The sequence below is a fragment of the Bombus huntii genome, chromosome 10, assembly GCF_024542735.1.
Source record: "Bombus huntii isolate Logan2020A chromosome 10, iyBomHunt1.1, whole genome shotgun sequence".
NCBI lineage: Eukaryota > Metazoa > Arthropoda > Insecta > Hymenoptera > Apidae > Bombus > Bombus huntii.
The window spans coordinates 4,753,439-4,773,532 of NC_066247.1; the positions used below are offsets into that span (position 1 = coordinate 4,753,439).

Consider the following 20,094-nt stretch of genomic DNA (forward strand, 5'->3'; position numbering starts at 1 on the left):
CGTGAACAGAAACAAAATTTGAATACTGCAATTGTAATTTCTTAATCTTTTACAAAATTAAAATATCTGATACCTTTTAACACTTTGTGATTGATTCTATGCCATCGATATTTTGAAAAATGAGTCTGAAAAAATAAGATAAATTAATTTATGTAATTATGTATCTATGGAGCTACCATATCATTGAAAAAATTAGATTTAAGTAGTAGAAAAAGAAATTGTTGAAAGATTTTTAAGAATATAAAAATATTTATCAAAAAATTTTTGAAGCAAACGCATATACTTATAATAGTACTATACGAGCAATAAAGGTTATAAAAAAGAATAAAAACGGAAATTCATAAAAATTAAGATAATCGTGTTTTCTAAGAAGCATATTAAACAAATATACAAAATTACTATATAATATAAATTTAATTATATATAATAAATATTACAATTGCAAAATGTAAATTTCCAAGACCCGAAGACAGTGTTTAGTGTTGAAGGATTCCTCGAAACGTCGATTCTATTTGAAATATATTCTTAATGACTGTTGTATTTTATTTATAATACTGTGAACAACATTCATTATAATCAAATATGATTCTTACATTTATTAGTGTGCAAGCTTTGAGACATGAAATAAAGAGAATTCCAACATTTTTATTTCGTAGCAAAACTAACGAAGCGTGTGCTCTCAATGAATTAGATAATTCGGCAGACTCAGATAAGGTAACCTGTTCTTATATACTTATATGTTTGATGAAAATATAACAAAGTAATAAATATTTTACCTTATTTTACTCTGACAGCCAATTGACATTAAAAATCCATATGAAAAAGAACGACGATTGTGTATTTTATGTAAACTAAATATTAATCCAGATTATAAAAATGTACGTTTATTATCTCAATTTCAAAGTCGCCATACAGGTAGAATTTATGAAAAACATATAACTGGTTTATGTCACCATAAACAGAAAAAAGTGGAACAGGAGATAAAAAAAGCACAACAATGTGGTAATAATATATTTTTCCTGTTTTAATGTTATTTTAAATATATTTTATAGTAATTTATGGTATCTTATTGTGTTTAATTATTTTTTTGTTTTAGGTTTAATGGGTTTCATGACTAAGGACCCCAAATTTGTTAATGATCCAATGTTATTCGATCCTAACTTTCCATTTAAGCCTCATAAATATTAAATGTAAAGTACAAAAATTGTAGGTATTTACATTTCTACTGATTCATTTTTATTTAAGATATGTACATATGTATTATAAAAATATAACAATAAAATAGTTACAATACGAATTATTATAGGATATTTCTTTTTTAATATTTAATTAATAGAATGTATCATCATTAATAGAGAAATGAACTATATCAGGATTAATGTTAAATGAAGACAAAATTTCAGACATTTTTACTATTTGACCACTTTCTCCTTGCAAAATTTTTTGATGGTCTATAAGAGCACTTTGACAACATTCTGTCCACTTTTTTATAGCATCTTCTAAATTTTCTGCTTTGTTCTTTAATCATAAATAATTCATTTATATCATAGTTATTTATAACACAATTTATAACTAATATATCTTCTTACATATACCTTTTTTTTATATGATAACTCAGTTTTCAAAATTTTAATAGTTTCTTCCTTTTCCTGTATACTCTTTCTCAATGATTCTAAATCAGTTTGATATAATTTTTCTTTTATTTCAATGTCAATCTCCTTGTTACAATTTTTTGTGTCTAAATATAATTTTTTAGGAGAAGGAGATTGTTGAAAAAGCAGTCTTTTCGCTACAGATACTTTTCTGTTTTATAACAAAATAATAAAAATTATGACTGAACATTAATTTGTTATCATCTTTTTTTATACTTACAATGGTGTTCCATATGTACTTGTTTCTGGTGCACTTATGTTATCTTTTTTATCATTATTTTGAGGGGTACTAAATGGAGACCGGAAGGGTTTATTTACACCTTTACTATTTCTTAATGGCTTAGCACTCATATTTCTGAAAATAGTACACAATTATTTGATATGTATTTGCAACAGATTTTATTATATCTATATTTAATGTGATTACGATATATCCAAATAATTCGATGAAGTATTCTGTATTCAAACACTCACATCAATGTTACATAAATATATTGTCCATTATAGTTATAAACAATTAAATATAATAATATTTATCAAACAATTTCAATTTCATACCGGTATATTTCATATTATTTCTTTATTTCTTTATAGAAAATATGCTTTTACCAGTGGTGAAGTATCCTAAATGTACTATAGTTTATTTATACACAATATATTTTCTTGAATGGAAATACAAAAATGATATTTTTAAGTAACAGTATCTATATATATCATTATTATAAATGTCTAAATATATGAAATATCTTTACAATAAATAATTAGAAATTTTGAGTCGTAACTTAACATAAATTTAATATAAAATACTCTTAATATTAAGTTTCCACTCTACATTTATATAGCTCATTGTTGTACTTCATTATATGTACTCTAACCTCTATGAACTAGTGACGCCGACTAAGTACAAGTATTTAGTAGATAAAAAGTATAGTTATTAAACATACTTATTATATTATATTTGTTCTTAAATATTATTTGAGTAAGTTAGATTAAAATTATGGTTGTACTTATTGTACATTGTGTTGAATTTATATAATTACAATTATCTCTGTCTTTCTCATCATGTTTTTATTGTCAATAAATATTGTTAATTCTGATTTCATTATAAAAATACTTTTCCATTTACAGTGGCAATGGATATTAGGCCGAATAATACAATTTATATTAATAATTTAAATGAGAAAATAAAGAAGGATGAATTAAAGAAATCATTATATGCAATTTTTTCTCAGTTTGGTCAGATATTAGATATTGTAGCATTAAAGACATTAAAAATGCGTGGGCAAGCATTTGTTATTTTTAAAGAAATTGCTAGTGCTACAAATGCCTTAAGGTCAATGCAAGGATTTCCATTTTATGACAAACCAATGGTGAATGTTAATTATATGTGAAAATAATTTCTTTATTAGTGAAGTATTAAAGTTGTTAATAGTTACTAATTAATTTCATTTTAGAGGATACAATATGCAAAGACTGACAGTGATATAATTGCAAAAATGAAAGGCACATATGCAGAAAGACCTAAAAAGCCAAAACGAGTTGTACCTGCAGCTGATGAAGAAGCTAAACGTGCTAAGAAACGTGCCAAAGAGCAAGCTAAACATTCACAGCAAATTGGTTATCATGCTGGCGTGCCTCAACACCCAGGTTTAGTTAATACAGCTGTACCAGAACAACCACCAAATCAAATATTGTTTCTTACAAATCTACCGGATGAAACTAGTGAAATGATGTTATCTATGCTTTTCAATCAATTCCCTGGTTTTAAAGAAGTACGTCTAGTACCAAATAGGCATGACATTGCATTTGTTGAATTTGAGAATGAAGTTCAGTCTGGGGCTGCAAAAGATGCTCTTCAGGGATTTAAAATCACACCTTCTCATGCAATGAAAATTTCATTTGCAAAAAAATAAAGTATGTAACATTATTGTGTTTGTACGAACAAACATATTGTTAATGAATGGAAAACTGTGTGTGTGTTGTAATACATCTTATTTAGACATTTATGAAAATACATGCAAGTGTAATTAAAGATTTTTCGGGCAAGGATTTATAAACGTGAGTTAACAACATGCTATGTAGATTCAAGAATCATCTGTGTACAAAATTTTATGTAATGTATGCATATGAATCAAATTTTACACTGTAAATAGCAATTGAAAAGATATATTACAATTTTTCAGCAATATTTTGGTTATATAGAGAACTATTTTTCACTTAATGTTATAATGATTTGGAAGAAAAGTTGTAAAACCTTTTAATATAAATTAATTTCAATTATAGCAGTTTACATATATGTAATTCCTATTATTCTTAATTTTCATTTTATGTATTGAATATCAGTATATTTCAATTAACTTTCTTCTTATATATTATACTAAAATAAAGTAAAGATAGTAGAATATCTTAGTTACTAGTTAGTATAGTTGAAATTTAAATTATATGAAAATACAAAAATTAAATATTTTTTGAAGAAATTACTTTACTCGCTAAATTAATTTAATATAAACTAAAATTATAGAATTAATATAATGTTTCCGTTAATAACATATAATTATATTCCCGTCAAATAACCAATCTTATAACTTTCTTAAATACTGTATCATTCTTATTTCATTGCTCGTTGTTTATCAGAGTAATACAATTTTTACAATATAGTAGTAATATATATGTAGAATAATAAAGAATAAAAATAATTAAAGTCCTGGGAAATATATAATTTTAAGTAATGTCATAACATTTTGGCGGGAATCAGTTGGCGTGATGTATAAAGAGTGGGGGTACGCTTCTTAGGACAGCGAACGAATCGGAGTACAGTCCATCATCTCGATCAGGTCAGTCGCGTCTCGCTATTCGCGCAGTGTATTGTGAGTTGATGCGTTACGGCCCGTTTACGGAGCTTTTAGCTTTGTGTAGCGACGCGCGCGCGTTGGTATTAAAAGGACGCTAAGAAGTGAAAATATTTGAGCAGCTTGCATTCATACTTCATACATAAGATAATTAAACATTTTCATATAGATTATACATAGGAAAAGACCATAACCCGGTTTTCTTACAGTACGACGCGCGCGCCGACTGAACGATTGCCTTTGTCTTCATATACACGAGATATTTCAGGTGAGTGCTTGTCAATGACTTTTTCTCCGGTAAATATTACATCCATTCAGACTGTATACGCATTCGTTCTTATGGAAGATTACAAATCTTGTAAATGATTTCATTAACGATATTTTCGTCAATATTTCGCGGAAAATCGATTACTACTTACAGAGATATTTATTCATTTTCTTATAAAGAAATCGGTGTGGTGGACGCTACCACGACTCTGGTGTTGCCATGATTTGTCGATCATGGCGTCCCTAAAAGCCAAGTGATGCTATCATATGTGCATTTAATAACGACTCTTCGTACAATAATCATTATTTGCTTACAAATAAACGGGAAAAATTGTTACCTTTCTGTATAATTACATATTTCCATAAAAGAATATATGGAAAAGGATACAATATATAGGACACATAATATTTTTGAAAATGGCGGGCGCGGACGTTTCAGAAAGTACTCCTTTATTGTTGTAAATGATTATTTTCTTCTACAAATTGATAATAATATTTATTATAATTTTATTGTTTTGTAATAAAATAATAATATTTTATTTATATATTTACACTTACTAAGATTTTAGGTTATATAATTAATTTTGCATAATTATTTTATTCGGTCGCAATTAACCGGTTAGCAAACCGCTAGTAATGTTCGATATGAATGTATATTAGGCGCGTAATTTGTTGAACTTTAATACACTAAAACCCAATCAGTATTGATAATTTTCGTTTTATCAATTCATAGAGGAGTATATGTATATGTTGATATAGATATTAAATTGTTATTGAAAATTCGAATTAAGTAAGTTTTATGAGAAAGTTTGAAAATCGATAGCTTGGCAAAACTTTTCATATTTGCCTATGAGAATGTTTACATTTTTTATATTATTACAAAATGTTATAGTATTATTAAACGTTTTAACAAATTTCTACGTGGTTTTTTAAAGAAATGTATATATTTAATTAATCTAAAATATGAATATCTTTTTTATTGTAGATTTACTTTCATTGAACAAATTTTTTTTAAATCTTAAATTTAAAATAAATGTTAGTAATTACAAAATTCTAACATAACTAAAATTTTAAAATAAATGTTTATATTGTAAGAAAAAGTTTTTGGTTATACAGTGATATATAAAGGATTAAAAATGTCAGACGACAATTCACCTGTTGTTGAAGAACAAAAGAAAAAGCGTGGTAGGCCAGCGAAAACAGATAAAAATACCGTTAAAGAACCCAAAAAGAGGGGCAGACCTTCTACAGATAAAAATAATGCAGTACGAACTGCAAAGTCTGATAATGAAGATGATGCATCGCCTGTACCTGTCAAAAAAGGAAGGGGGCGACCAAAAGGATCTCATAAAAAGAAGGTATGTGTCATTTTTTAAACAGCTGGACCAGAAAGAAATGTTTCTTATCTTTAAGTAAATTACTTATTATACAAAAAATTAATTACAGCAAGGTACAACTAAAGGAACTCCTTCAGGACGAGGTCGTGGTAGACCTAAAAAGAAAGAAGAAAAACCAGAAAGTACTGGAGAAGAAGAGGATGAACAAGAGGAAGAAGAAGAGGAGGAGGAGGATAATTGAATGTAAAAAAATAAATTCAATGTATGAGAACTATTCTTTGAAAGTTTTTAAAAAACTGATAACAAATTTAAAACTTTTAAGTTTGCTTTTTATATGATAATCTGCAAATTGAAATAGTAAAGTGGTAACATTTTGCTTTTAAAAAAAGAAGAGGGAGAACAGAAACTGCTCAAGTTCCAAGGAAGTTGTATGAAAATATGATTTTTAATAACTACAAAAAAAGAAATTGCACAGATACCTGGCTTGAAAATATGTAAAGCACTTTGTAGTATCTACTTTATGCATTTTTATTATAATTATTATTAATATAATGATAATTATTAGTATTACTTTTATTATTATTACTATCATAATCATTATGTTTTAAGTATCAAAATGAAAGATACAAGTATTTTAATGAAAGAAATTTTAAACTTAAAATATTCAGATCTCATAAACTAACTTGGAATTAAGATAATGAAGACTTTATCTAATTTTAAGATATGTGGTGCACAATTACATCATATATTTGTTACCTCCTTTGCTCCTGTGTATGTATATTTTAATTCTTGAAGTCAAAGACTTCATATAAATTTAATACTGTAAGAAATACTTCTTGTGTGTACTATGTACAAGAAATATCTTTTTTTAATTACATTTGGACAAGTGAACATTAATGGCATTTTTCAAACAAACATATGTGTGAATGTCAAATTTGTATTAAAGTAAATAAACTTATAAAATGACTCTTATTAATCGCTACATTATACACATATACCTTTCATTAACAATATTAACAATATACTTTATATTCTAGCTAAAATTATTGTACTGTTAAAATTTTGTTACTATATTACAATGTTAACAATACATCTTCATGCATTCTCAATTGGTCATCTTAAAAATTATGTTTGAAACTGTTTAATTTTTTAATACTATGTAATAAATACTTAGAGAAAAGAAATTTAACAACATCAGATAATATCTATTCATAACTACTTAGGAAGAAATTTTTGGTAATATTGGAAGTATACTTGTAACTTTTTGTTGAACATTAAGTACCTAATTTTTTTATTCTCTAATACTAGAAAATTCTTATATTAAATATAAATAGAAAAAAATTCATATCTTCGAAGGAAAGGATATGAAAAAAAATATACATAAGTGAAATTCAAGTACATAGCAAAAATTGTACTTTTATGAAAAACTGTTATAAACAGTATACAATAAATATTAATGATAAAATGAAGTCTTAGCCATTTTGGTCTCGTTAATTCTCTATCATGGAATTTTTAAATTAAGCATTATTCATTTTATGGATATTATCTTATTGAAACAAAATAAATTCTATTGTATTTTTACGTAATTTTTGTGATAGGATAAACTCTCTAATATTTAAATATATTCTAGAATATCTCTTCTCATATATAAAATTTATGAATTTAAATTTTATCCTTTGAATTGAAAGTTACATATAAACTATTTAAATATTAAATAAATATATAAATCTACTAAATAGTGTGATTTTTTAAATGTAAGACAGTTGTAGATAATACAAAGGTTTTAAAAGACTATTATAAATATTTCGTCAATGATTTCCAAAGAGTTCTGCATTTTCTTCTGTATCCATAGATTGATACCCTTGCTGTAAGATAAAGTATTCTATACTAACAATATATATTTATCAATTTGAATATATATATTTTTATACATACACGTCTTTGATGATTATTGTAACATTCTTCTAATAATTCAGTTTCCCAGTCATCTTCCTCTTCTTCACCAGGATCAAAATTATACATTGGCATAAGTCTATGTCTTAAACGTTCCAATTTTCTTTTCCTTGAGATAATTATCACCTTTAAAAGTATTATACATTGTTAAAACATCTATATTTTGTCAAATATTATGCAATCATCTAACTTTGTTTTTAATAGTAAAAGAAGTTACTTTTAATAGGAGAAGCTACAAACTAATAAAATTTTAAATATAAATTACAACATTAACTGACCAACAAACTTAAGCTATACTACAAAAAGGTAATAATACCTAATGTAGAAACATTTATCCAAGTATTATAATTTGCTGAATATTTTATACTTTTTTTTTTTTTTGTTTCTGCAAATGAAAGTTAAAAGATTAAGATTTAAATACAAAAGTGATATCGCTACCCATACCACAGCTGATAATACAATAACAAAGACCACTACACCAAGTGGTACAAAAATGTATTCTATTCCATCAGGTGGGCCAAATTCGTCAAAAATTTCTGTTGTTGTAGATACATATGTACTGGTACTTGAAGCTTCAAATGAAATTAGTGTATTATTAGGCAATGATGTTATAGGTTTAGAAACATTCCACAATCCATTTTCTTCTGTAGAATTCATATATGCTTCAGATATTTCACTGGATGTATTAATCGCCATGGTGGTAGTATAATTTTTAATGCTGTCAGGTAGTATTCCGGATGTTATAGAATTTGTAACACTTGTTGAGTTCATCTCACTCATTGCAGTTAATTACAAAATTGTATTCAACCTTTTGTGAGATATAACTCTAAGTATATTGGAAAAGAACTCGTTAATATCTACATTATTTATATTTTATCCTACAGAAATTGAAATTTTTCAAAGCATACACTTTCTATTGTCACTCGTTTTACTTTGTTGTATCAAATATAGTGAACATAATGTACAAGAAGCATAACGGTAAATATTGTTTGTTATTAATGTATCAATACATATATATATATGTATAACATCGATATATCAATATATCATTCTATGAGACACTATAATTCTATATGCTTTGAATAGACATAGTAGACAAGTATATCACTTTTTATTTCACGATATCCGCGATTATAAAATATAAACCGTTTGAAATGAAAATCACTTTCATCGGTTTAACTTCGTAAACGAGTGAACAATTATTCATTTTGATCAATTTTCGTGTTATACTATCGGTAAAATGCAATAAGAAGTTTGTTCCATCAAAGATGTTGTCGACTTAATCTTTGTGCACTTTTTCCGAAAAATTTTTTTTCCTCTTAACAATTCGTTGATCACTCGTGACAAAAATATTAAAATATGTTTAAGATACAATTATGTGTTTTCATCTTTCTTATGACTGATTTGTCGAAATAAATATTCTTTCCCTGATTCATTGATTCTACAAATAGACCATAGTTCTGTTCGGAACATGATATTCATCCTTTACACAAAAGCAAATGTTTCTGTAATTGTGTTTTCTCTTTTAGTTTTAACATTTCATTTCAATATCGCAAATCGCAATGCAGTTTTCTTTCATAGACACATTATATGTATGTTGTATAACTTGTATATGAAAGCGTATGTGCCAAACTATAACGAAATGAACCATACTAGCTATCGATGTCTTATCGAGATATTTTTTCATATCGATTTTAATATCTTTCGTAATATCGTGATGTATGAAATAGTTGAGTAATTTGAATTTTTTACTTAAATTGAATATTTATACGTAGAAATACATAAATTTCGAGTGATTTGTTAAAATTATAAATGTCATATATGTCATTGATTTGTATATTTATTTACACAACTCAGATTATTTATTTACTTTATAAACGCATAGTTACAATAAGCAATAGCTATTTTTATTTTATAATTAAACATTTCTTTATTTAGTATTTTTAAATTAAAAATATATTAATTATTATATATGTACAAATTCTGAATAAATAAGGTTTTATATAAGATGAACAATTATTTTTATTATAAAATTTTTAATATTTTTTCACATGTTTACAAATACTTTATATAAACATTATTTTATACACCAAAAACATAGAAGATCGTAAGAATTATTTCCAATTTTAATTTAGAAAAATGATAGGAATTACAGATCTAACAATTCTTATTAGAGCATAAATATATAAATGAATCAACCACAATTTTTTTCTGTTCACTGTAACTATTTAATCTAATAGTAAAATTAAATTACAATACAAAATACAAATATGCTGAAACATAAATTCAACTAGTAGCTTATTATTTTTAATGACGAGATTTAGATTTTTTTATATGTTACATAATTAATGAAACAGCTTCTTTTTCCGTTTAATATAAATTAATTGATTTTATAAACCTTATATCTTTTTATCTGAATATCTCGATTGTCACTTATTACAGTGGATAAAGATATTTCTAGTACAATTTAAATAGTTCACAAATGATACTACAATATTTATTTAGAAAAATATATTTTTGGGAAATTACATAAAGTAGGATAATTGTCTTTTTACATGTGAAATTCATAACTTCCTCCTTTATTAATTTACCAATAGTAAGAATTATTTATGTAAAAAGTTCAACAATATCTCTTTATATTAGTACTAGACCCTACAATAATAACAAAAGTATTCAACACTTTTTATGCTAAGGAACAACAGATATGCAATGAAATGTATATTTTACATAAACGTAGATTTACATAGAAAAGATAGATAAAAAGTTATGAATTGAAAAGTTTAGTAAGAAAACGGGACAATAAAAGTTATTTTACTAATATTAAAAAGTGGAAACCATTCTTGTGATCAATATAGGGAATAGAAAGTTAAAACAAATTATGATACATAATAAATTTTGAAGATATAAACACTGAAAAAAATTAATGTTTTACTTTCTATGTCCATGTGTGACGCAAAAAAAATTGAATTTATATAATTTACACACAATCGTTACAATAAATAGTTTTCATTGCTTTAACAGTGTTCAAAATATATTATAACTTTTATAGTGCTTATACTATAAAATCATCTGTATTTGCAATTAGTTCCTAAATCTTAATTATATTAAGTTTTGTTCGTTGCCATATATCTGTACTCTGTTTCGTTTTCGTACAATATTTTTCAATTTGTTTTCAATAAGTAAGAGAACTGCACGAAACAAGAGATCAGTTGTTATCAGTTAATAAAATGATATTTATAACTTTGTATTCATTTTGTATATAGTGAAGTCATTGCACAAGGAAATTGCATTATTTAAATAAATTCTTTACATAAAGGAAGAAACAACAAGTGTAAATAATTATTATTTGTTATTTTGTACTGCCGAAATTTTTGGTAAATATGACAAACGTTTTAAACGTTGAACTTAATACAAAGTTAACTATATTTTCCATAAATTCAGAATTACGAAAGTGCAAAAAATTTCATTTAATTAAATGTTATAAATTCACTATTAATAATCTTCATTATCAAGTATTGTACTTCATTATTTAAATCTTTGTAAATTTTCTTGAAAATTCTTTTTTAATCATGATGAACTAGAAGAAAAATCTTGTGTTATTCATTTTTATGATATTGTTTCCAGCAGTTCTTTTGTAGTACAGATCTACCAACATACAAAGATTTAGGAATCTTTTTAAGTCTCGATAAAGGTACATAATGTGAAATCCAACAACACGATATTATATGCTCATTGCATAATTAAAAAGCCATCACCTGCGATGGATTTGTACAATCTCCTATTGTCATTCTATACATAGCCATCTCTGTTATTCCATGGTAATGAACAAAAGCTGCTGCAATTACTAACACGTGGAAGATTTGATGACTCTGAAACTGGATAGTATGGTAATTTAGAAATTCATGAAATTGATGACTAGCAAGTACACTTAAAAGTACAAAAATAAATATTTACCCAAATATCGAACTTGCCAGGGAAAAATCGTTCAGGTACTCTTAATGCATAAAACATTGCACCTAATATATACAAACATCCCATTAATATTAACCATCCAAGAGATGCCTGACTAATTGCCTTAAACCAACCCTCTGCAATAGCATAATGTACTGCTGGTATTACCTAAAGAGAAAAATGTAATATCTTAATTATGGTGTATTATTTAATACAATTTATCATTTCTAACAAGTTGTTTGTCACAGGAATGTAATATAGCACACACTACTCACTCCACTAAGACCAAATCCCATAAAAACGCCTGCCCTTAATGGCCTGTAACTTGGTTCACCAAATCGTTCCCATAATGATACGACGATACTCGTTACACCAAGTATTACAACTACTGATAAATAAATAAGCTTAGGTTGGTAATCACAGTAAAAACCATAGTAAAGCCATGGTACAAAACTACCCATAATTAACATAGCTATTCCACAGTAATCTAATTTTGAAAACAACTTTCCAACACATTCACTGTGGCAGTGTACAGTATGAAAGGCAAATGACATTCCTAGACATATAATAGCACCGGCAAAGAAGGTACCAAATACCAATTTTTCTTCCAATTGTATTTCTATAGGAGGTTGTGTTATAAAGAAGATAGCTATGCCAATAAATGCCACACATCCTATAGAAAGAATGAAACATATTAATCTCCTAGAAAAGTCATTCAAGAAGCAAATTTAAATATCTTCCAGGATAAATATTAAATTTTACCAAGTAAATGAGTCCAAATATTTCCTGTCTCTGTATGAATTCGAAATATACTTTTAAAACAAGCATAAAAAGATGGTAAAGGTGGTCTGTGACCAGCATGTAAGAAATCATTATCCTGCAACCATTTTGGAAGATTTCTGAAATGACATTGCTTCCAGGATGCTTCCCAAACCTTTAAAAAGTAGACAGTTAATATTGTAAATAAAAAGTTATTTGCTAATTCGTAACATAAAGATATATTCATATAACTTCTAGATACCTTACGAACAAATTCTTCTGCTTGTTCTGCAGCATTATGTGCTAATGCACCAAGATCAATTTCATCACTTAACACACCAGCTTTTAACACTTCTGTCATCTGTAAAAGGAAACACTAAAATCTATAACCTGATTCCTTTTTTGACTAATGCATGATATGGGATAACCTATTAACAAGTACTGCTAGTAATTAGAATTATGATTATATACCTCACAGTCCAGAAGATGATCATCTTCAGGAGTTGAAGGTAATGGACAACCAACTCCATCTTCTTCTTCTGCTAAACAGCTTGCATCGTCATCTTCCAATAGCTCTTTAACTTCATGTAAGCCTGGTATTTCACTGTTTAATAACACTCGTTCACTCCATGGGATTCTATGCCGAATCTCTGATTCTGGTATCGCACTATCATCACTCCTTTTGTCTTCCACAATAACATCCTCATATTGTGACATGTTGTGGAATTTTAATTACTAATTTCTAAAACATATAAGTGATCACAAAAATAAATGATTTAAATATGATTTAAATATTAATGTCAAATTTACATGTTTAGAATAATATAAAATCGAAAAATGATATTGCGTATTAATAAACATTAATACACAATATTAAATAAAAAGCGATTTACCCTGTAATTACGTGTATCAAGAAATTATAAATTTCCCGATAATAAATATATTTATTTCGAGATTATTTCAATTTAATTATAGGACTCGATTAAAAAATAAAACATAATACAATAATTAAGTTCTTAAATTAATGGGTTCACGAGAATAGAAATCAATTAATTTATTCAGCTTCGCACTATTAACTGACTATATAGTTCGATTTTTAAAAAAGCTAATAAGTAATTGCCAAGGTCATGACTTCTTATCGGAGTGAATTACATAAATGTACACATATGATGATTATTGCGAAATGGCAATAAATAATAATTTAGTTAACACGTAAAAGTTAAATGACAACTATGTATACATATTCCCAAATAGAAATTAGGAATTATATCGAAATGTCATAATCATTGTGCATATGATCATTATATAATAAAAACCACTTATATTCAATACATATTTGAAAACTATAATTTTATAATAAACGAGAAACCGCAACAGAAGAAATAAATTTCACAAGTACATAGTACAAAGTTCAATTAACAGATTGAATAGAAGACATTTCATTTGATATGCCAACATACCCGTTATATCACAATTCTTCAAAACTGTTACATCGACGCCATAGATATTTAAAGTTTTCCAATAGTAAATAAATTGAAATAATTCAAAACATGTTTCATGAGAGATATAGATGATTTTTACGCAAGTACTAATTTTGGTTGTTCATCGTTACGACAATAGACGGAAATACCCGAATACTACATAGATACCACGTGTCAACATTTACATATGTATGATTGTCAGTAGTCAGTGGCGATATCCACTTTGCGACTATAATTTACTATCTATTAAACATGTGCGTAAATTGTACAACTACATTATTTGTTAAGAAATTTATCAAGGCGAAATAGATATTAATATATTTACATTTGTTTTCAATTAAATGAAATTTAATTCGATTAATTATTTTTAAAATATATTACTTTAATATGAAGATTTATTTTTAGTATAAAATTAATTAAAGAACTTAACAAGATAATGAAATTTCTTATTTAAGTAAACTTATGTATCCTTAATTAAAAAATACAGCTAAAATACAGCAAATAAGCTATGTCAGATAGGTACACAGAAGAATTACATATGACGCATATGAATTTATCGCTTGTTTTTATCTGTGATAATTATCCATAGGAATAATTAAAATAATAAATGTAAATATATATCTACTTACTATAAAAGTATGTTTTTAAAAAATATGTTGGCATCTTTATATAAGATGAAAGTGTATTTATGAAAATAGGAAATAAACATTTACGTATAAATATAATTATTAACTAAACTAAAAATATATACTGGATATATACTAGAATAGTGCATATACTGAAACATATATGTACATATGATTATTCTAGATTCTAAAATAATGATTGCAACCACGATCATATAAGCAGATCTCGACACTTGCTAGGGAGAAACCACCCGAAAATTGAATCGTGTCTAGTCGTGAAAAATCAACATGGACAGTCACAAAGTCCGCATTCTTGCGAAACAGATAGAGATGAGTAGAATGTCTCTATCTTTGTTTGGAATATTAATCGTATGTTACGCATGCGCAGAAAGGGGATTTTCTTGTCTTCCATGTTGATTTTCCGCGATTCAATTTTCGGATTGCTTTTCCTAGGTTTCCGTACATGAGTGTCAGGTATCGAGATCTGTTTATATGATTGTGAATATCGAGATAAAAAATCATAATTAATATTAATGTCATAGATTAGTAGTGAGCAATGGGTTATGTGAAACATAACCTCAAAAAGGTTACGCACTGATAACAGACTAAAAATGATAAAACATATGCTACTTTATAGCTATAGATTATTTAATAAAAATTTATATATTTAAAGTGCTTACATCAAAATGTTTAAATAGTATTATTTATTACTTGTCATAAAAAATTATATTCATTAAAAAATATATTAAAATTGTAAAATCACAGTATCATTGTAATAATCTATTAAAAAATTGATAAAGAATCAACATTTTTTTCATATTCAATACTTTAATAGTTTTAGTATAGTTTAATATTAAAGTATAGTAATTATTGTAATGTAATATTTAACTTATATAATTAAATATATTCAAAAAATGTTGTTAGAAACTGGATTATTGACAAAATTTATATATATTGCAATTGTGGTTACAAATTATTGGTAAGTTCACCTAAATTACTTTTTAGTAACAAATGAAGTTACTTAATTTCTGTTACTTTGTACATACAATTGATTAAATATCTTTACAGGATAATTTCTATATTGACTGTATTTATAAATAAAACTCTTTTATCCAGTAATACTATAAATTTGGATGCACCTCTTTTTATAACATGGTGCCAATGTATAGTATCTTTAGTTATGTGTGTAATTCTTAGTAATTTATCAAAATGGTTCCCAAAATATATTAAATTTCCAATTGGTAATCCATATACCAAAGAAACCCTTAGAAAGGTAAATTATAATTTTTTGATAATAATTATATCTTTGTTATTCTCTATATATTTATAGGTATTACCATTGTCTCTCCTATTTACTGGAATGATTGCAACCAACAACTTATGTTTAAAATATGTTGACGTTTCATTTTATTACACAGGACGTTCACTAACAACTGTATTTAATGTTATTTTCACATACCTTATGCTAGGTAAGAACCTCTGAAAATAAAATAATTTGGGCAAGTATAATGACTTATGAAAATTTTACAGGTCAAAAGACTTCCATAAATTGTATTGCATGTTGTGCATTTATTGTGATTGGATTCTGGCTTGGTGTGGATCAAGAACACATCGCTGGTTCTCTATCTATTCTGGGAACAATTTTTGGTGTACTAGGATCGTTAACTCTTTCTTTATATTCCATTCACATGAAACAAGTTCTTCCTGCATTAAATCAAGATATTTGGTTACTCTCTTATTGTAACAATGCATATAGTGTCATTATATTTCTTCCATTAATGTTAGCGAATGGAGAACATGTTACAGTGTACAATTATGATAAGATTGGATCTTCATATTTTTGGTTGGCTATGATTGTTGGTGGTATTTGTGGATTTGCTATTGGTTTTGCTACAGCACTTCAAATAAAAGTAACATCTCCTTTAACACACAATATTAGTGGAACTGCTAAGGCTTGTGCACAAACAGTTTTAGCAACTTATTGGTTTGATGAAAAGAAATCATTCATGTGGTGGATAAGTAACTTTGTTGTACTTAGTGCTAGTGCAATGTATGCTAGATTGAGACAACTTGATATAAGTAGAGAATACAAAGAAGAAAAGCAGCAATTGCAAGGTGACAAAATGTGAATGAATTTATAATTTAAACATTTCATATTCAGATCAAAGTATATATAACATAGATTACATTTTATTGTGTAAGATTTGTATAAAAATAGTTAAGAAAATAAAATTAATTATTTTTATAAAACAGTATAAATTATTTTTCATTCCATTTATCTTAATCTTCTTAGGATTAAATCTTAATTAGGATTAAAATTTAAAACATCATAGAAAATCTCACTTTATTATATATAGATATACAAAATATATAGATATATTTAATAAAAAAAAATATAGATGAATAAATTATTAAAATCTTGATGCAAGGCCACCTCCACGACTATCTGAATGACTTGACATTAGATCTTTCCTTTTTATGATTGCATTCACGCTTTTTAATACTGAATCAGTCTTTAAATGTGGTGCTGGTACTATTAAGTTTAATTGATTTCGTATTAATGTATCTATAGAATGTTTTGGATCATTTTCTATCACAAATCCATCTGATGAAAAATAATACCTAAACAATAAATTGTGGTTAAGAAATAACATTTCCACTTTTATAGAAGATAAAAGATAAAACCTATTTTCTACCTTGGGTATTCAATAGCTTCAGAAACATTTAATTGACGCACTATGATACTGTACAATAATTGTCCAATAATTAATGTATCATCAGTTCCAAACACTCCTCTTAATCCACATAATGCTTTTTCATTATGAAAGATTATGGGAACAAGCATAGATAAGGTATTATTGGTATCAGCTTTATCTAGCAGGAAGCCAACAGTTGACATATATCCAAGACCAAATGGTGCACCAAGTCCACTGTAAGAAGTGTACATTTATATCACTAAACTTATTGAACAATATATATTAAATCAATATAATACTAACGTTATAATACAAACATAAGTATCTTCCCAATCCATTGCAACAACTCCAGTATATCTTTCTTCTTCAACTAAAATTATTACGGTATGAAATCAACATTGCTGTAAAACATATTTATATATATTTTAAAATGAAAACAGTGAAATATAACAAACCATGTTGTTTTAATTGTAATGGCATTGATACTGAATTTATTAATGTTTTAGCTACTTGCATATCTGCTCCTACTATGGATGCATTATCAGTAGATATGTTAAGATCTTCCAGTGCTGCAATCATTGATTTTAATAATGACATATGTGGAGGATAATATATTACATGTTTATAAAAGCTTGACTTTTTTGCTATATATACATCAGGTTTATAATTTACTAACTGTGGAAGTAGCTTTGATAGTTTAATTCTATCATGTAAAAGCTTTTGTGAAAAAGTTCCATTGTATAATACTAAAAAAGAAACAGGTAAGTGAATGTATTAGAAGATATTAATACAAAAATTTTTATTTAGTTATAATAATGATAAAATTACTGTACCATTAGTTCCTTCCAGTCCTACAGCATTTAACAAATTGCTAAGATCGTGTAACTTTAGTATATCTCCTGCACTAATGTGCCCATATAAAATTTCATAATCAATATTTTTTGATACTTCACTTGCTAGCTCCTTTGATACAACAAATCCTTCTTTGGCTAAAGATACAGAAGGTTTAACAATTTCACTCCATGGTAGTTTACCTTTTAATGTATGTGCATATTCTAATCCCCTTAATACTGCTGGTATACGTATCCCATCTTGTAAAAAATTGTCTAACATACAATACAAATAATGTAAGATCTGAAATACTCTTTAAAATATTATTCAAATATATACCTTTAATTGTATTATTAGCAAAATCAATAATAATTGGTTCTGTCTGTTCTTTATGATTATATAACATCATATAACCACCTCTAAAATAATAATTATCAATTATTATAATTATTAATAAAATTACATATATAACTTACCCACCCAGACCAGTCTTATGTGGAGCAACTACTGTCATACAAATAGTAGCTGCTACAGCTGCATCTATTGCATTACCGCCTTTCCGTAATATTTTGGTTCCAATTTGTGAACAATTTGTATAATCTGTTGCAACAGCACCATGTACACCAGCAGTATTCTGAAATAATATAACATTACACATAACATCTATAGCTTGTTATATGATATGTTTTTTATATTAATTTAAGTACCTGTGGGCTTCCATCAGCATATAATATTTGTAAAATTAATGTTGTTGTAATAGAAATTGTCAAAATGGTGAAACAGCTTATAATGAATTTTAAACCATCTCCACAATACATAGTTAACGTGTATTTATAACTTCTACTTTTTGTTAAAGGACATTCTTCTCCAGAGCCTTTAAAAATGAAAATAATATATTATAGGATTTCTTACAACATACTGTGTTAAGTAACACAGTAATAATAATTAAAACAGTAATAATAAGATACTTTTGTAATATGTTTCGAAATTTTTGTGTGTATAAAGATACAAGAAAATTTTATACTTAATGAAATTATTGTGAGAAATAACAAATGAAGGTTAAGATAAATGTAGTTTAAAAGGTGACTGCTAAGAATAACTACTATTTATAGTAAACATTAATTTTTATTTAATATTAAACTATGTAAGTACATGTAAAAAATGAAGTAATCAAAGTAACAATCATTGTGTTTCACATTTCTTTCGAAAAATATCACATGCTTGTAAATAAATGCTAATGAGCGTAATAAGGTTACGTATAAATAAAATTTTTCGAATGTTTATAATAACAATAAGAAAACAAATGAAATAAATGGTACTTACAAGAATTATTATAGCGCATCGTAAATACATGAATTAATTCGAATACTGATTGAAAAGAATTAAATGTACGTAAAACTGTTTAATAATATGCAGACAATGTATCTATATCATATTATAGATAGTGTATACTTTTCTCTAACTGTAAATTTAACTGATTTTTTGTACTATAAGATTAATGGAATATAATCGAAAGTATTTTAAAACACTTATACACATTACTCTATATTAAAAAGTTCGTTTAATTACATGCGTTTAACACATGTTATTTAACAAAAAATTGTGTCTACTGCTTTATTTCTAAATAAAGAAAAGAAACAAAATTTATACAAAAAATAATTACTCTTATTTTTTTGTCAGAATATTCTACGC

At 26.2% G+C, this 20,094-nt stretch overlaps 8 protein-coding genes across 19 annotated transcripts; 4 read left to right on the plus strand and 4 right to left on the minus strand.

Annotated features, from left to right (window-relative positions):
• Positions 1-468: 468 nt before the first annotated feature.
• LOC126870115 (28S ribosomal protein S18c, mitochondrial) lies at positions 469-1,298 on the plus strand. Its single transcript, XM_050627592.1, has 3 exons — positions 469-714; positions 795-1,002; positions 1,097-1,298. The coding sequence occupies exons 1-3, from the start codon at positions 583-585 to the stop codon at positions 1,186-1,188; spliced, it is 432 nt and encodes a 143-aa protein (XP_050483549.1). The 5' UTR covers positions 469-582; the 3' UTR covers positions 1,189-1,298.
• LOC126870112 (swi5-dependent recombination DNA repair protein 1 homolog) lies at positions 1,214-4,982 on the minus strand. 4 transcript variants are annotated; one of them, XM_050627585.1, is made up of 4 exons: positions 4,921-4,982; positions 1,873-2,007; positions 1,596-1,803; positions 1,214-1,518 (listed from the first exon to the last, which is right to left on the minus strand). In XM_050627585.1, exons 2-4 carry the CDS (start codon positions 2,001-2,003, stop codon positions 1,330-1,332), a joined length of 528 nt encoding a protein of 175 aa, XP_050483542.1. In that variant the 5' UTR covers positions 2,004-2,007; positions 4,921-4,982; the 3' UTR covers positions 1,214-1,329. The 4 variants fall into 4 exon arrangements, with proteins under 4 accessions (XP_050483542.1, XP_050483541.1, XP_050483540.1 ...); XM_050627584.1 differs by lacking the exon at positions 4,921-4,982 and adding an exon at positions 2,262-2,379; XM_050627583.1 differs by lacking the exon at positions 4,921-4,982 and adding an exon at positions 2,127-2,343.
• Positions 2,487-3,934, plus strand: LOC126870099 (U1 small nuclear ribonucleoprotein A). Its single transcript, XM_050627565.1, has 3 exons — positions 2,487-2,631; positions 2,781-3,022; positions 3,107-3,934. Coding segments are annotated over exons 1-3 (702 nt in total). The 5' UTR covers positions 2,487-2,630; the 3' UTR covers positions 3,566-3,934.
• On the plus strand, positions 4,455-7,077 carry LOC126870119 (high mobility group protein I). Of its 2 annotated transcripts, none has more exons than XM_050627602.1 (3): positions 4,455-4,769; positions 5,885-6,126; positions 6,215-7,077. In XM_050627602.1, exons 2-3 carry the CDS (start codon positions 5,905-5,907, stop codon positions 6,344-6,346), a joined length of 354 nt encoding a protein of 117 aa, XP_050483559.1. In that variant the 5' UTR covers positions 4,455-4,769; positions 5,885-5,904; the 3' UTR covers positions 6,347-7,077. The 2 variants fall into 2 exon arrangements, with proteins under 2 accessions (XP_050483559.1, XP_050483558.1); XM_050627601.1 differs by lacking the exon at positions 4,455-4,769 and adding an exon at positions 5,411-5,558.
• LOC126870111 (uncharacterized protein C3orf18-like) lies at positions 7,056-9,726 on the minus strand. Of its 2 annotated transcripts, none has more exons than XM_050627582.1 (3): positions 8,503-9,726; positions 8,041-8,184; positions 7,056-7,970 (listed from the first exon to the last, which is right to left on the minus strand). In XM_050627582.1, exons 1-3 carry the CDS (start codon positions 8,836-8,838, stop codon positions 7,914-7,916), a joined length of 537 nt encoding a protein of 178 aa, XP_050483539.1. In that variant the 5' UTR covers positions 8,839-9,726; the 3' UTR covers positions 7,056-7,913. The 2 variants fall into 2 exon arrangements, with proteins under 2 accessions (XP_050483539.1, XP_050483538.1); XM_050627581.1 differs by having other exon boundaries at positions 8,497-9,726.
• An 815-nt stretch (positions 9,727-10,541) lies between these two features.
• On the minus strand, positions 10,542-15,014 carry LOC126870075 (adiponectin receptor protein). 3 transcript variants are annotated; one of them, XM_050627521.1, is made up of 7 exons: positions 14,879-15,014; positions 13,240-13,510; positions 13,031-13,129; positions 12,772-12,943; positions 12,285-12,682; positions 12,013-12,177; positions 10,542-11,933 (listed from the first exon to the last, which is right to left on the minus strand). In XM_050627521.1, exons 2-7 carry the CDS (start codon positions 13,483-13,485, stop codon positions 11,799-11,801), a joined length of 1,215 nt encoding a protein of 404 aa, XP_050483478.1. In that variant the 5' UTR covers positions 13,486-13,510; positions 14,879-15,014; the 3' UTR covers positions 10,542-11,798. The 3 variants fall into 3 exon arrangements, with proteins under 3 accessions (XP_050483478.1, XP_050483476.1, XP_050483477.1); XM_050627519.1 differs by lacking the exon at positions 14,879-15,014 and adding an exon at positions 14,229-14,389; XM_050627520.1 differs by lacking the exon at positions 14,879-15,014 and adding an exon at positions 13,662-14,176.
• LOC126870086 (GDP-fucose transporter 1) lies at positions 14,447-17,125 on the plus strand. Of its 2 annotated transcripts, XM_050627547.1 has the most exons (5): positions 14,447-14,503; positions 15,800-15,854; positions 15,944-16,148; positions 16,206-16,344; positions 16,406-17,125. In XM_050627547.1, exons 3-5 carry the CDS (start codon positions 16,056-16,058, stop codon positions 17,002-17,004), a joined length of 831 nt encoding a protein of 276 aa, XP_050483504.1. In that variant the 5' UTR covers positions 14,447-14,503; positions 15,800-15,854; positions 15,944-16,055; the 3' UTR covers positions 17,005-17,125. The 2 variants fall into 2 exon arrangements, with proteins under 2 accessions (XP_050483504.1, XP_050483503.1); XM_050627546.1 differs by lacking the exon at positions 14,447-14,503 and having other exon boundaries at positions 15,276-15,854.
• A 77-nt stretch (positions 17,126-17,202) lies between these two features.
• LOC126870065 (glutathione hydrolase 7-like) lies at positions 17,203-19,870 on the minus strand. Of its 4 annotated transcripts, none has more exons than XM_050627498.1 (9): positions 19,726-19,870; positions 19,110-19,276; positions 18,879-19,036; positions 18,742-18,821; positions 18,405-18,677; positions 18,027-18,317; positions 17,875-17,941; positions 17,572-17,805; positions 17,203-17,497 (listed from the first exon to the last, which is right to left on the minus strand). In XM_050627498.1, the coding sequence occupies exons 1-9, from the start codon at positions 19,742-19,744 to the stop codon at positions 17,287-17,289; spliced, it is 1,500 nt and encodes a 499-aa protein (XP_050483455.1). In that variant the 5' UTR covers positions 19,745-19,870; the 3' UTR covers positions 17,203-17,286. The 4 variants fall into 4 exon arrangements, with proteins under 4 accessions (XP_050483455.1, XP_050483456.1, XP_050483454.1 ...); XM_050627499.1 differs by lacking the exon at positions 19,726-19,870 and adding an exon at positions 19,555-19,665 and having other exon boundaries at positions 18,405-18,662; XM_050627497.1 differs by lacking the exon at positions 19,726-19,870 and adding an exon at positions 19,555-19,665.
• Between the last annotated feature and the right edge of the window lie 224 nt (positions 19,871-20,094).